Here is a 15754-nt window from a genome sequence, read left to right on the forward strand (position 1 = left end):
ATGATGGTGAAGAAGTACGGATTCTAAAAACACAGGAATACAGGGAACAACCTGAAGAGACAGTTTGGGGAGACAGCTTGAAGCCAGGAAACTATCTATTCTTCATGAGGACACAGCATTATTTTAGTTTTTTAAAAGTACCATTTAGTAGAATAAGGACTCCATAACTTCTCTAAAACACAAAAATAATCAAATGTATCTATAGGCCACTCACTTATGATTAAATATTGCTGCAAAAGTGTTGTGAACCTACAAACTATCACAGTAAACTAATCCTGTATGGAGGGTTTTTTCTTTTTGTACCAATTTAAATACAGCACATCTTCAATAAACTAGATACTCATAAACTCATTTATGCATTTTGTAACATCCCAAAAAAACAACAAAAGAAAAGTGCTACATAAAAGTGTCAATAGATTTGTTTGTGAGAGGAAACGAACCTCAAATGAAAAACAGTTTAGCGCGGCAGTTAGCGCTCGTGCCTCACAGTAAGAAGGTCCCGGGTTCACTTCCCACCTGGATGGGGTCATTCTGAGTGCACCCTGCATGTTCCCCCACGTCTGCGTAGGTTTCCTCTACCACTTAAAGCTGCATCATCCACATTTTTATGTTTGCGCGTGTTTGAGCAGTGGCTGTGTGAGTGGTCAGCATGGAGTGTCCTAAAGGGCACTGTGGTGGAAAGTAAAGGCGCTGACCACTCATACAGCCGCTAGATGCAAGTTCGTCATTTTAAGCTCACTACTGCCACCTCAGGTCTTACATGTAACTGCAGCTTCTATAATAAGCTTGTGCATGACGGCATTTTGGACCTGAATTATCACCTTTTTGAGTGACAGTGCAGGATTTTAGAGGCAGTTGTGGTGAACAGGTCTGAGCTCATTCTATACAATAGGACATGGCTGGAACATGTAGGGAGAGGAAAATATATAATTTTAACATTTTTAAACTCGGTATAGTCCCTTTAAAACATGTACAATAGGTTCCCCTCTGGAAATGAGATTCAGATCTCAGTGGGACTTCCCTGGTTACATAAAGGATAAAAACAATGAGGTACTCTCGTCCAGAGGTTCCCAATCTTTTCATGCCGGACCTCCAAAATGACCATGCGAACACACTATCCATATGTTCCTTTTTTAAATCCTGAAATCATATTGGGTCCTGACCCCCACTTTGGGAGCCGCTGCTCTCGTCTCATCTTTCTAAAGTTTTTTTTTCATTGATCATGAACATATGGTGGCCCTTCCTTTAGGGTCTCCTGATAACATCCTGTAGGCCAGATGCAGCGGTTCCTCTGTGTCCAGGGTGAACCTGTGGATGAGGCAGCTCCCGCTCAGACCGAGGTGGTGGAAGCTCAGCGCTCTGGTGTCCCAGTCCAGCTCCACCCTCAGTCTGCGGGAGGCTTCAGACGTCTTCTTCAGAGGCACGGCGCGGCACCGCTCGAACGCTGTCAGGGCGTTGTTGCTCCACATCAGAACCCAGGACGTGGGGCAGGTCTCCAGAGCAGACGGGAGACCGGCCCGAGGCAGAGCAGACGCGGCGCACACGCCCAGCATCCAGGGGGCGCCCTCCAGCTCCACCTCCCACTTGTGGACACCAGCGCCGAAGCTCTGGGCGCTCAACACCTGCATAGAAATGAGAAAGTATGATTAGTGCAACTAGAGCCGCAAGATTAATCATAGTTTGGTTGAAGTTGTGCTATTATGCAAATTGTATTTCAGTGTCATAAAGGTAAAAAAAAATTCATGGATGGTGTTGTGTCTCAGGGCTCTTTAAATCACTGACATCAATCTCAGACAGCTGTGACAATTAGTTGTCAGGTAAAGTTAAGGGAAAAAGTACTGAAAAAGGACGTTCCACATTATTGAGCAAGATGAGAAAGAAAAAGCATCTCTGCTGAAAAGCTTGAAATAGTTGAATGCCTTGGTCTAGGTGTGAAAATCTTCGATATTCCATGAAAGATTAAGCGTAATCATCGTACTGTAAAGAGATTTGTGGATGATTCAGACACACTACGGTTTGTGCAGATAAAGGCACAATATGGACGGTTTCTGCCAAACATAACACATCATCAACACATCAGATTAAGAGAACAGCAGCTACAAAGCCGCAAACAGGTATTTGAAGCTGCTGGTGCCTCTGGAGTCTCCTGAACATCAAGGTGTAGGACCCTCCAGAGGCTGCAGTTGTGCATAAACCTTCTATCCGGCCTCCCCTAAATGGTTAATTGAAGCTGAAGCAGAAACGGCTGCAGTGGCTCAGAAATACATGAGGACTCATTTTCAAACAGTCTTGTTCACTGATGAGGTCGTGTAACCCTGGATGGTCAGATGGATGGAGTAGTGGATGGTTGGTGAATGGCCACCATGTCCCAACAAGGCTGTGACGTCCATAAGGAGGGGGAGGAGTCATCTTTTGGGCCAGGATCATGGAGAGAGAGCTGGTCGGCCCCTTTAGGCTCCCTGAAGGTGTGAAAATGACCTCTGAAAAACATGCAGAGTTTCTGACTGACCACTGTCTTCTATGGTATTCTGGGAGAAACATCTATTGCTTAATAATTTGGAACGCGGTGTAGACTGTAAAATGAAGAATGGACTGAGGGAGTGAGGCTTCCCCCATAGCGTTCAGCGCAGGCTAACTGAAGCTCGTTCATGCTAGCAATTTGACAGGGATTTTGGAGACAGCTCAATTATTTAGAATAGGGCCAAAAAAGAAATGGAATTAGTAAAAGGGTAAAATCAGGATAATGTTTGACGCCTGTGTTTGAAACTGACTTACAGAGGGACAAAAACATTGGAGCTTAAAGGAGCTATACCTGATTGTACAAAGAAACAGGGTCACTCAAATTTCAAATTGCTATTTTCTGGTCCAAACTCATCTCAAACTTTCCTAATGCATTTACAACATCAAAGTTTGTCACAGGGACTGAGTTTAAACAGGTTTCACAACTTTCAGGAGGAAAAATGTCACTTCACTGTAAAATAGGCCTACTAGCCTGACACTTTATGACTGTTTAAAGGGCTTTAAAACCAGTGTTTTTTGGATAAATGTCTGCTTTTACCATATACTAAAGGAAAAAACACATTTTATTCCAATTAAAGAAAATAATGAAATCAAGGATAGCTCTTTTAAAGGGGGGGTATTATGCCAAATTGACTTTTTCAAGCTTTGCATCATGTTATTATGTCATTCCCTCATTAAAAACATGCCTGAAGTGTTGCCTTGGCACATTCACGTATTTTTGAGTAATCTGTAAAAACTCTGATGGCGGCCATTTTAGGGATAGGTTTGCCTGAGTCCTCCTAGGAACGCCCCCACCTCCTGGAGACGCCTCCGAGCTTTCGTCACCAGCCGAGTAACCAACCACTGCTCCTCAGCAGAACCCCCTCCCCACTGATGCCACAGACAGCGTGTGGAGGGGGCGTGTCGGAAAGGCTCAGAGGTTCTTAAAGAGACAGAGGCCTATTTCAAGACATTCACTACAGCCATTTTGAGAGATCAATTTTATACAAGGCAGTTATTCTAATTTACTGCATTTACAGACCAACAGAAGGTTTGGTCATCATTGTAGTGTGCCATAGACTGGTGCTGTGTGATTGAAAAAAGCATAATACCCCTCTTTAATATAGAAGGAGCAGTTACATGTATGACCTGAGGTGGCAGTAGTGAGTATAAAATGGCCACCTTGCATCTAGCCCCTTTAAGGCTGCTAATAAACTCATCACTTTGAACAACTATGAGTGAGTTAGAACCAAAACTAACTATTTCAACTTTATCCGCTCCCTCAGCAGATATTTGTACTTTTGCTTCACTAAAAGAGTTTTTATTAATTGTACACATGCACTTATTTTGTCATTACTTACTACACATTTCCCTTACAATATTCTAACGAGCCTATGGATTGTTCTAGGTTCTAGAATGTGATGATGTCACATTCTGGAACCTGTATGTGATTGTTTATTGTTTATTGAAAGGATCCCCATTAGCGCAGTCATGCTGTCGCTGATGATGTCACAATCCCATGTGGGAGCAGGAGCCGGTTGTTCCTAATAACTGCATTACACTTTCACAAGTAGAATCTAAAAAGTAAATGTGTGAATTACAAAAATGATCATTAACCTGTTAAGGACCACCTATTTTGATGTACTCTCGCCTGGCTAAATTAAACAGTAACCTCTCCCTATTAAATACTTTATCCAAATTTCTTATGTGAACCATCATAGGAATCAGGACAAGAAGTAGCTTCTTTGTACATTTAGAAGGACATTGTGACAAAAACATGTAAAAAGGTTCTTTAGTTTTAAATTTAATAAAAATATATCTTTTTTATATATCGAAAATTACACATAAACTGAAATGTCTTTCCTGAAAATATACTTCATAACACACACTCCAAATGTAGTACAGTTGTAACCTTAGAAGTGCTCAGCATGTGTGCAAAATTTCAGAAGTCTAGGTCCAAGTATGTTGGATTGGTTTTTAATTTCTTGGTGCTTTATCTAATTAGCATCGGGCACAAACCTCTCCAAAGTGCCAAACGTTGTAAAAGCAAAAATATTTTCACATATGTGTCAAACAAAGTGCAGCAGCAACAACTAACCTCCCAAAAATGGACTAAATCAAAGCAAAATGAAGTGGGTCATTTCTTTTCCATATTTATCTCAGTGCACAAAGGTGCGTCAGTCACACCTTCCCCCAACACAAAATGGCCGCCTTGTTTACTCAGAAAAGAGCCTTTACACGTCTTCATTCACTGTGGATCTGGACTATGGCAGATTGTTGGACAGAGACAATGGACCTCTACACAGATGTCCCACTGTCACCTGGGAAATCAATGGCCCTGTGGACATTTTAGACAAGTTTGTGCCTAAATGCTAATGTGGCTAACATGTGGCTAACATGTGCTTCTGGCACCCACTGAGCACTGCAGGCACAAATATCAAGATTTTCTCATTTGTGGAGTATTTTTAGGTTATTTCTGATCGTGAAAATTGAAAATAATGAGCCAAATTTTCCAAAAAGAGTATTTTGTTGACATTTTTGTTGAATTATATTTTACTTGAGTATTTTGGACCAAAAAAATCCAGTCAACCTATGATTGGACCACAAATAATTTAATATGGATAAGAAATGCTTAATTTTAATGCTCGATGTTCATGTTTTTTTTTATTTTTCTGTCCTTAATTAATGTTTTGATTTATGTGATGGTGTTCCATGACTGGAATAGATGTTTTGGGGAGAATTGCCTGTTTAAAAATCTGTGCCACAGGTCTATATTGGTCGAAATATAATTTGCCTAAATACTGTAAGCAAGTCAATGGAACTGGACAACACCAAAATGTCCTCAAAAACAAAATAATTTGACCTGCCCTCCACCTGTATAAATATTTGCCAAGAGCAGCTGTGCTGAATGTGCACATCACCGGGGATTGGCACAGTCTCGTAACAGAGGGTAGAAACAGGGATGTGCTATATTAATCATATAAAACCAAACCCATGCAAACAGACTGAGGGGAAGCTCCTCGCCGCTTGGAGAAATAGAAATGCTGCTTATCTGTCCAGTGTCCATACATCCGATATGACAGCGTTTAAAGAGTGTCTGTGACTGTTTTATCGATGCAGTCACTGTAGCAGCCGGACAATAATATGGCCGCACTTCCACTGTCGCAGATGAATAAATGATAACTGATGACATCCTCAAGCTCAGCCTGCACATTTAAGCCATTTCGAGTGATCACATAAAATGAAAAATGCTCATAGCAGTCGTTTCTAGTAATTTCGTTTTTGATTTCAATTTGAAAAATGGTCATTATAATTATACTCTGTAGTGTAACACTTCACGTGACCATATTTAAATAGTGAAAACGTGGAAGAGCTTGGTAGCTTCTATCTTGACCTGTTTTGGAGCTATAGAGGAGAGAGGGGGAGGCTAAATGCTAACGCCGTCTGTGCTGTGTTTACGTGACTGAAGGCACGGGTGAAGATCAGACAGGTACAAATGAACTTGTCAAAGCTCAGGTAAGAACATATCTCAGTATGTAAAAACGGTGGCCTTTTCCTTTAAAGGAGCTATACCTGATTGTACAAAGAAACAGGGTCACTCAAATTTCAAACTGCTATTTTCTGGTCCAAACTCATCTCAAACTTTCCTAATGCTTTTACAACATCAAAGTTCGTCACAGGGACTGAGTTTAAACCAGGTTTCACAACTTTCAGAGAGGAAAACTGTCACTTCACTGTAAAATAGGCCTACTAGCCTGACATTTTATGACTGTTTAAAGGGCTTTAAAACCAGTGTTTTTTTTTTGGACAAATGTCTGCTTTTACCATATACTAAAGGAAAAAACTAATTTTATTCCAATTAAAGAAAATAATAAAATCAAGGATAGCTCCTTTAAAGGGGGGGGGATTATGCCAAATTGACTTTTTCAAGCTTTACATCATGTCATTATGTCATTCCCTCATTAAAAACAGTGTTAATTTTGACAACAAAGCTCAGAGCTGATCATTTGGCAGAGAATTTACATCTGAGGCTCTTTCAGACGCTCAATAGAAGTTTGATGATTTTAGTCTCTCCTTTTCATTTTTATTTAGTCTTATTTTAGTCGACTAAAATATCTGGACATTTTAGTCATAGTTTTAGTCTCATGAACAACTTTTAATTTAGTTTTAGTCCAATTTTAGTCGTCAAAAAAATCACTTTGACTAAAATTAAGACTAAATATTATGGTCGACGAAATTAACACTGATTAAAAACATGCCTGAAGTGTTGCCTTGGCACATTCACGTAAAAATGATTGAACAAACGATACACGGATTCTCTTACCTGGAAGAATGTGGAGAACCTCTTGGGCGATGGCGTGCACTGCTGCTTCTTCACGCTGAACCTCACCGTCTTCATATCTTCAGAGAGGACCAGGTTCGGGTGAAGCGTCTCCGGGTCAAACGTCACCTCGGACGGGTTGAACACGTTCCTCAGCGACCGTTGGACCTGCCCCAGCTTGTCCCTAAAATCCCCACTCAGCCGCTCCAGCTCCGGGCACAGTTTAGCCAGATCACCTTTGACCTCTTCACCTCCACCTCCACCTGCCTGTTCTACCGCGTTACATTTCTCAATGCCTGACTCTACACTTGGGATTTTGCTCGTAAAAATCATCGGATCTTCCTCCCTCAGCAGATTCTCCGCGTCTCGCATTGCCTTTTTGATTCGGTCCGTCCGCGCTGACGCCTCGCCCACCCTGTCACGGACCACCGCCTCCCCGGGGCTAAACTCCCGCTCTATTAGCTTCGCAACCTGCTCGCTAAAGTCCCGCGCAAAGCTAGTGACCTCCCCCACTAGCTTCAACGCGTCCTCTCTTAGCTTATCGTTAGCCGCCGTCACGGTTAGCTCGTGCCGTTGCTCTTTCTCCAACAGACCCTCCGCTTTCCCCAACTCCAGGGCCAGATCCGCCACCTGCGACGTCAACTTCAGCTTGGACTCGGCCATTTTCCTTTCGTCTTCCTCTGAGATCGGACTTTTATTTTGAAGCGTACGGCTTTCCTGGCTTCCTGTATCTCCTTCTGCCCCTGTACTTGTACTTCCTTCGATTTCTTCTTCGCTCGTCGTCTTCTCTTGAACATTTGCCGCCAAGTTGCCGCTAGATTCGACCATTTTGCTTTTAAGGTAGTCGTACAATTCCGAATCCGCTGAAACCAAGCTTTTGTTTTGAAATCCGCCGCCTCCGCTCCCTCCCTGCCTCGTCTTCTCATCGGCAGATTGAGCCTTGCTTTGAAAACCGTCAGTTCCTTGGAAACAGCTCGAGTTCCCCATCTCTCGAGGGTTCAACATCACGTTTTGGTGGTTGTTGTACATAATGCCTCCTCCCGTTTTGCCCATTCCACCCCTTCCTAGGAAGTCTTTGTCAAAATGTGTCCCATACGGGGCTTTATTTTGAAATCCACAACTTCCTCCCTCCTCTACCTCGTCGCCTCGTCCATCGGGCCGACTTTTGCCAGCGTTTCCGACGTTGGCGAGGCTTCGGTCGCTCTCCGGGTGATCCGCGGGATCGCAGTACTCGGTGCAGTGGCCGTCGCAGTAGTAGTAGTAGTACTGGGGGTGGTACTCTTGGCGGCACTGGGGGCAGCAGTGGCGGTCCAGCCCCTGGTCCATGGTCCGGAGGCAGGGCAGGCAGAAGGAGTGTCCGCAGGGGAGGGTCACGGCGGTGGGGGTGACCTGGAGGCACATGGGGCAGCGGAGGCAAGGGGAGGGCTCGGACATGGCGAGGGCGGGTCTGCGGGGGAGAGAGAGTGACACAGCGTCAGGAAATAGGGACGGCCTTTCGAGCACGTTTGTAAGCTAGGGGTCTCCAGCCTGTCTAATTATGTTATTTCAACAAAAATGACTTCAATTTTGTCCTCATAATTATTCTACTTTATGAACCTAAAGGTTTTGCAGATTCTGTTCAAAATGTTCTGTTCAAAATCTGTTTTTGTCTCTAAAATGTAACTTGGGAGCGACCAAGAAAGGGCTGGAGTGACCCCTGTTTTAGGCTGTTGGGCTTTTCCCTTAGAATCATGAAACTGTGAATATTTGGTTAATGAAATGTGAGCAAATACTTTAAATTTGAGCGTTGTATATATTTATAATGAATATAATCAGGGGCGGACTGGGACTGAAAAACAGCCCGGGACTCTGGACCAGCCTGGCCCAAACTAGCGTAAGTGCAACACTTCCACAAATACATATTTAACCCTTAACCGAGTGCATTTTGTCCAGTTCGGCTTAGTGATTGAAACTTTTTGTCAAGTTGTCGCCACATTCTTGTCATTTTTTGTTGCTTTTTCGTCACTTTTTTGTTGTGTATTCGTTGTGTCACTTTTGTGTCACTTTCGTATTGTGTTTTGTGGCTTTTTCATTGCTTTTTTCCATTGCTTTGTTGTGTTTTCATCTTTTTTTTGTCATGTTTTTGTGGGGTTTTGTTGCTTTCTTGGCACATTTTTGTTCCGTTTTCATCCTCATTTTCGTCGCTATTTTGATTATTTTCTTTTAAAGGAGTAGGCCACCGTTTTTACATACTGAGATATGTTCTTACCTTAGCTTTGACGAGTTCTTTAGGACCTGTCTGATCTTCCCCCGTGCCTTCAGTCACGTAAACACAGCGCAGACGGCGTTAGCATTTAGCCTCTCCCTCTCTCCTCTATAGCTCCAAAACAGGTCAAGATAGAAGCTACCAAGCTCTTCCACGTTTTCCCTATTTAAATATGGTTACGTGAAGTGTTCCACTACAAAGTATAATTACACAAAATTAAACAATGTGGATTTTCTAAGTGGATAAAAGGGGGGACTATATTGTAAGGCGTAATAATACCAGGAGTAATTTGAAATCCGCTCAATAAGAATAGAATTAGAATAGAATTTTATTGCAGAAATTCACCTTTGGCTCACCTTTTTTACATACTGAGTTATTACTACGCCTTGCAATATAATTCCCCTTTTTATCCTGGGGAAAACGTGGAAGAGCTTGGTCGCTTCTAACTTCAGCTTGGATCCACAGAGAGGAGGAGGAGGGGCTAAATGCTAACGCTGTCTGTGGTCTGTTTACGTGACTGAGCGCACGTGTAAAGACCAGAGAGCTACGCATCAACTCGTCTAAGCTAAGGTAAGAACATATGTCAGTATTTATAAACGGTGTCCTGTTCCTTTGACGCGGTGGAAGGTTTGATCCAGTGGGCTCTCTGATGTCGGGGGCTTCGTTGCCTTGGTAGGGTCTCCCAGGGCAAACAGGTCGGCTTCAGGAGCTCCTTGTGAGAGACCAGGTTAGAATCGTGAGGCCGTCTTTCTGTGGACTCACCGCCTGCAGGAGGAGCCACAGGGGCCGGTGCAATGTGGTTTGGGCAGCTCGGACGGCTGCCCCCACGACCCGGCAACGGACGAGTGGAAGAAGACGCATGGATGGATAATTTCACAAGTGTGATTAATCGTGATTTATCCCATTATTATTCTCAATATATATTAATGATCTATCTAAAAAATTCACCTATATGCTGATGACACAATAATGTATAGTTCGCACATGAATAAATGTTACATTGAAGAATCACTTCAGTTTGACTTTAACAATTTTCAATCTTGGCTTTTTCAACATAATTTGATACTTAACAACAAGAAGTCCTACAGTTTGCTTTTTAAGAATCGTCTCACTTCTCTGCAGAGCCTTAATATACTTAATATACTTTTCAATTTTAGTTTAGTTTTAGTCGACTAAAATTGCATGTCAATTTAAATTTAAGACTAATTTAGTCAACTTTTTTATAATATTAATTATAATCATATTTAATGTTGTTCCTCTGCTTCATGTTTCTGCTCCACATGAATAAAGCACAAACCTGTTCATTTAGCAGAGAATTTACATAATCTGAGGCTCTTTCAGACGGTCAATAGAAGTTTGGATGATTTTAGTCTCTCCCTTTCATTTTTATTTAGTCTCATTTTAGTCGACTAAAATATCTGGACATTTTAGTCACAGTTTTAGTCTCATGAGAAACTTTTAATTTAGTTTTAGTCCAATTTTAGTCGTCAAAAATAACACTGACTAAAATTAAGACTAAATATATTAGTCGACGAAATTAACACTGAATCAAAAGCCATCATTTTGCATTAAACATTGAAAACATGACATTGCTCATACTTACATCAGTAATCTGCAGCAAAAGTTGCACATGTCTATTAAATAACTGTAAAAGATTTCCATATTCACCTGCGAATAGGAGAGACTAACCTCAGACTAAAACTCAGAGGACCCACGGGCTGAACCAGGTCTCCTCTGAACGCATCACATGTATCGTCACATATATTTAATTCTCTCCAAGCCAACACAAACATGGCCTTATCTTCTTTTCACAGTCAGCGCGTTTCCCCATCGCGGTTGTTGTAGATACAGCGTTGTTTTTTACAGCAGCTGCACTTTGCTCTCTCTGAAGTTAAGTTTCGATTCTCTCTAAAACGAACGCCATTTCCAGTCTCTACATTTGTTTATCCCCAGCCCCCCGCCCCCTTTAACATGGTCTGAAATGACACCCCAGAAACGCGTCTCCAAACTTCCCTGTCGCTGCTTACGCATTTGGAAATGGACACTTGGGTCTAAAACAAATCAGCGAGTTCAGCGCGTGGCATTGTTTTTTGTTAAGAAACGAAGCGAAACTTGAAAACATAAATACAAAGTAATGATTACGGTCTAATGAATAAGAAATGTTCTGCGTGGAGGGAGAGGCTCACCGTGTGTGGTGCATCAGATCTGCTCGGCGCGTCTTCTTCCTGGTCAGGTGCGCGCGCAATTACGCAACTGAGGAGCGCTCACCGGCCGCTTTATTAAAGGCACACTGCGTAACATTTTGAACTACGCTGTTGCCATCAGTGCAATACATGCTCCTAATGACCAGCTCGACACAGAAAAGGCTGTTTCTGCAGTTAGAAATCAAAGAATGGATTTGGATGGGAGCCTAACCAGTCGAAATCTGAAATTGTGCTAACTTTCGGCGACATCTCCATGGAAACGAGCTGGAGACTTACCCACCCCCGGTAATGTTATGCCATGTCTTAGGAGAGCTGAGGCGCTCACAGCAAAATCACAGGTTTGTTTGAGGTATTTTTCAATGGTGAAAACATCTGTCATAAAATAAAAGCTTGTATTTCAATTTGATCTTTTGGGTCAAATTCCACGCGGTGTGGCTTTAAGTAGTACGCCTCTTTTACCCAACTGCCTGAGAATGTAGCAGCCTCTTCACCCCCGCCTGAACCGAGCGCATTTTCTCCATTTTGACTTTACCCAAATCTAAAAGGCTTCTTTGAGCTACTCTAAATGATGAGGCAGGTGGAACAGGTCCACATTTGGAACGCTTTTATTTTGCCTTGTTCATAATCACCAAAAGGGTCAAAATCTATGAAAATCCTATCGACAAACACAGGAAAAACAATGATCACAAACAGTTCCTTTACAGAAGATGACGGGAAGACGGCGCACCGCAGCTTGAGAAACGCTGCGCTAAAATGACGGATTTCAAACAAATGGAAGTGGACGTCAAAGGAGTCACCGTTTCTCCTGTAGCTGCAGAAAGATTCACAAATGCTGCATAGGCTTCCACTAAAAACATGTACAATAGGCCACGACGAATGCAGTAGTGAGTGGGTGGTAGTGGGCAGAGGGGCGATGGCACAGACTGGCACAATAGTATCTACTGCCACAGAGTATGGGCTGGATGAATAATGAGAAACTTGGTAACAAAGGGTTTGAGAAACTTGGTAACAAAGGGTTTGAGAAACTTGGTAACAAAGGGTTTGAGAAACTTGGTAACAAAGGGTTTGAGAAACTTGGTAACAAAGGGTTTGAGAAACTTGGTAACAAAGGGTTTGAGAAACTTGGTAACAAAGGGTTTGAGAAACTTGGTAACAAAGGGTTTGAGAAACTTGGTAACAAAGGGTTTGAGAAACTTGGTAACAAAGGGTTTGAGAAACTTGGTAACAAAGGGTTTGAGAAACTTGGTAACACAGGGTTTGAGAAACTTGGTAACAAAGGGTTTGAGAAACTTGGTAACACAGGGTTTGAGAAACTTGGTAACAAAGGGTTTGAGAAACTTGGTAACACAGGGTTTGAGAAACTTGGTAACAAAGGGTTTGAGAAACTTGGTAACACAGGCTTTGAGAAACTTGGTAACACAGGCTTTGAGAAACTTGGTAACAAAGGGTTTGAGAAACTTGGTAACAAAGGGTTTGAGAAACTTGGTAACACAGGGTTTGAGAAACTTGGTAACACAGGGTTTGAGAAACTTGGTAACAAAGGGTTTGAGAAACTTGGTAACACAGGGTTTGAGAAACTTGGGAACACAGGCTATGAGAAACTTGGTAACAAAGGGTTTGAGGAACTTGGTAACACAGGCTTTGAGAAACTTGGTAACAAAGGGTTTGAGAAACTTGGTAACAAAGGGTTTGAGAAACTTGGTAACACAGGCTTTGAGAAACTTGGGAACACAGGCTATGAGAAACTTGGTAACAAAGGGTTTGAGAAACTTGGTAACAAAGGGTTTGAGAAACTTGGTAACAAAGGGTTTGAGAAACTTGGTAACAAAGGGTTTGAGGAACTTGGTAACACAGACTTTGAGAAACTTGGTAACACAGGCTTGTAAAGCGAAATATCAATCCATTGTTATCAACAGTGTGAGAAGGAAAGTGTGACATTTGCCAACAACAAGCCCTTTCATTAATAATAATGTGATTCAACCGTTCCAGTTTGACATTACAAAGCGAATGCAGTGTCGAGCAGAGTTTGTTCCGTAGATTTAAAGGGACACTGCGTAACATTTTGAGCTATACTGTTGCCAATACAAAACATGCTCGACACAGAAAAGTCTATTATTGCCGTGAATTCTGGATGAGAACTTATTTACATCTCACGTTCAGCTGCCTTGAGTCGACATCTCCATGGAGACGAGCTGGGGACGTCCCACTCCCAGTAAAGTTACAGTCATGTCTTAGGAGCCGCTCACAGCAAACACACAGCGTTGTTTGGTCATTTCTCAGGGAAATTTTAACAATATAAATATCTGCACTAAAATAAAGGCTTGTGTTTTATTCTATTAAGTGTGTGAAATGTTACGCGGTGCGGCTTTAAAGTAGCCCCGACAGACTACACAATATCAAGGTTTTGCTTTTCAGAGGGGATTTTTACATTTTTTTCCTTGACCTTTGACCCCCTCATCACACTAATAACTGGCTTTAAAAAAATATCAAAAGATTCAGGGAATGAAAAGTGCATTATAAATTAAATCTATTAGAATTATTATTATTATTATTATTGTTCATGATTAAAGCAAGACATCAAAAATCCTCTCTGAAAAAATAATAATATAAACTGATTTTGGCGATTCTGGCCTTTTTGAATGAATTATTTTTATACAGTATAAAAAAAATCAGCAAAACATTAAATTCACTTTTTCACAAACATAAAACTCTACATACACAAACACAATGAGTTTGGATAAATCATATTGAAGAAAGAAAGGTCTCTAAAGGCATTGACCATAAATGCATTGATATTTTGATTAGATTGTGCTGGCTCTCCTTCGTCCAGGAAGCATCGACCGTAGTGAAGCTTAAGTCGTCGACTGGACTGGGTTTGCTTGAGTTTCGCCTCTGTTCGCAGATTCGTCTTCTCGGCTCTTGTGGTCTGAAAACGTGGCACTAAATGTAGACACAGACGGCATCTCTGGAATCACCCACATATGGTCAGTTCTTAGGGCATTTTGCTTGAATTAAGAATGTAAAACCACCAATGGGACAAGAGCAATTCTCTTCCCCCATTGGCAAAGAAATGAGTCTCAAATAAAGACAAAATGTATTGAAACGAGTCAGAAACATCTCAGGACAAGTGAAATAATCTAGTGAAAATGTCCAACTACACCTCAACTAGTCCAAACAACAAAAATGGAAATGATCGTGCTCAAATTGAGACCTTTAACTCATTGACTGCCAGCCATTTTAAAATCAGAGAGCTCCCCACTGCCAGAGGTTTTTCAGGATTTTTACTGTTTTTTCAAGACCCACAGAAAATGTAGGTCTCGATCTATGTCAACACGAAACCTACCAAAAGAAAGATTAGACAAAAAAAAGCTTGTTTGTACCTCTTTCCATTAGTAATCGTCACAAAAAATAGGTGAAATCACCCAAAATGCTGGTTTCTGACCATAAAAGCTGAGAAAACAAGCTTTGTTTAATCAAGCAAAACCGTGACTGTGATCGCAAACAAAGAGCAATGCTGCCACCTTGTGACTCAATAAAAGAACTACAACTAAGATTTTAACGTCAGATATGCTCAAGGCTTTGCTGCAGCCGTTCCCATTAATTGACGTCTGTAGATGTCATTGGCAGTCAATGAGCTAAACTAGTTAGTCTAGTTATTTATTTTGTGCGGTGTTGATATTTTGAGTGCTAAAAGTGCTACAGACAGATCAATGTGTGCTTACTAACCCACAGGTCGGCGATTGGTCTGTGTACCTTTAAATGATCCCAGTACGGTTTCAGAAAGAATGTGTAGGCACTACTGGTATCGAAATAATGAAAGCAAAGCAGGTACTGGAAAGAAGTAAATCTTTAGTTTTCCCCATTTTTCGCACATTTCTTGACATTGGAGATGAACCTGATATTGTAAATGTGCAGATCTTTCTACACTTTGTTATTTCTGGTTCTAGATGACAAATATTTTAGTATTGGTGTCGAAATAAACCTAACGGTACCCAGCCCTAGCGAGTGGATCCCAGGAACGGCCAGTGTGTGGCGCCGTGGGGTCCTTGGGCAAGGAGTTGTTCTCACTGACATTCATAATCATTGAACACAGGTTTACAGACGGCATCTCTGGAATCGCCCATATATGGTTATGTTTAAAAACAGTTAAGGGGGAAAACAATTTGGAGAAAATCTAACCTTTCTCTAATTGTTCAAAAACTACTTCAACAAATGCTGAATTATGAATATAGTTTTCTACTAAATAAAGATACAAAGACATGGAGAGGAGCAAAGTGGTTCAACAGCCCATAAATACATAAATAACGGAGAATGCTAACAGAATGCTTCATGTTAGCATTGTGCTAATGCTAACGGCTAGCTAGCGGTAGCTACAACTGCCGTTTTTTCACTTCTACTGAACAATCTGGTGTGAGAAAATATCCATATGGGCCTGATTTAGACTTGACTTTATTTATGTGATAAATAAGTTCATATTTTGCCAGA

General features: G+C 41.6%; 1 protein-coding gene across 1 annotated transcript; it reads right to left on the reverse strand.

The window, feature by feature from the left end:
* Positions 1 to 1216: 1216 nt before the first annotated feature.
* On the reverse strand, positions 1217 to 8262 carry trim107 (tripartite motif containing 107). Its single transcript, XM_079582182.1, has 2 exons — positions 6824 to 8262; positions 1217 to 1622 (listed from the first exon to the last, which is right to left on the reverse strand). The coding sequence occupies exons 1-2, from the start codon at positions 8252 to 8254 to the stop codon at positions 1221 to 1223; spliced, it is 1833 nt and encodes a 610-aa protein (XP_079438308.1). The 5' UTR covers positions 8255 to 8262; the 3' UTR covers positions 1217 to 1220.
* Between the last annotated feature and the right edge of the window lie 7492 nt (positions 8263 to 15754).

This window comes from Gobius niger (genome assembly GCF_951799975.1).
Source record: "Gobius niger genome assembly, chromosome: 24".
In the NCBI taxonomy this organism is placed as follows: domain Eukaryota; kingdom Metazoa; phylum Chordata; class Actinopteri; order Gobiiformes; family Gobiidae; genus Gobius; species Gobius niger.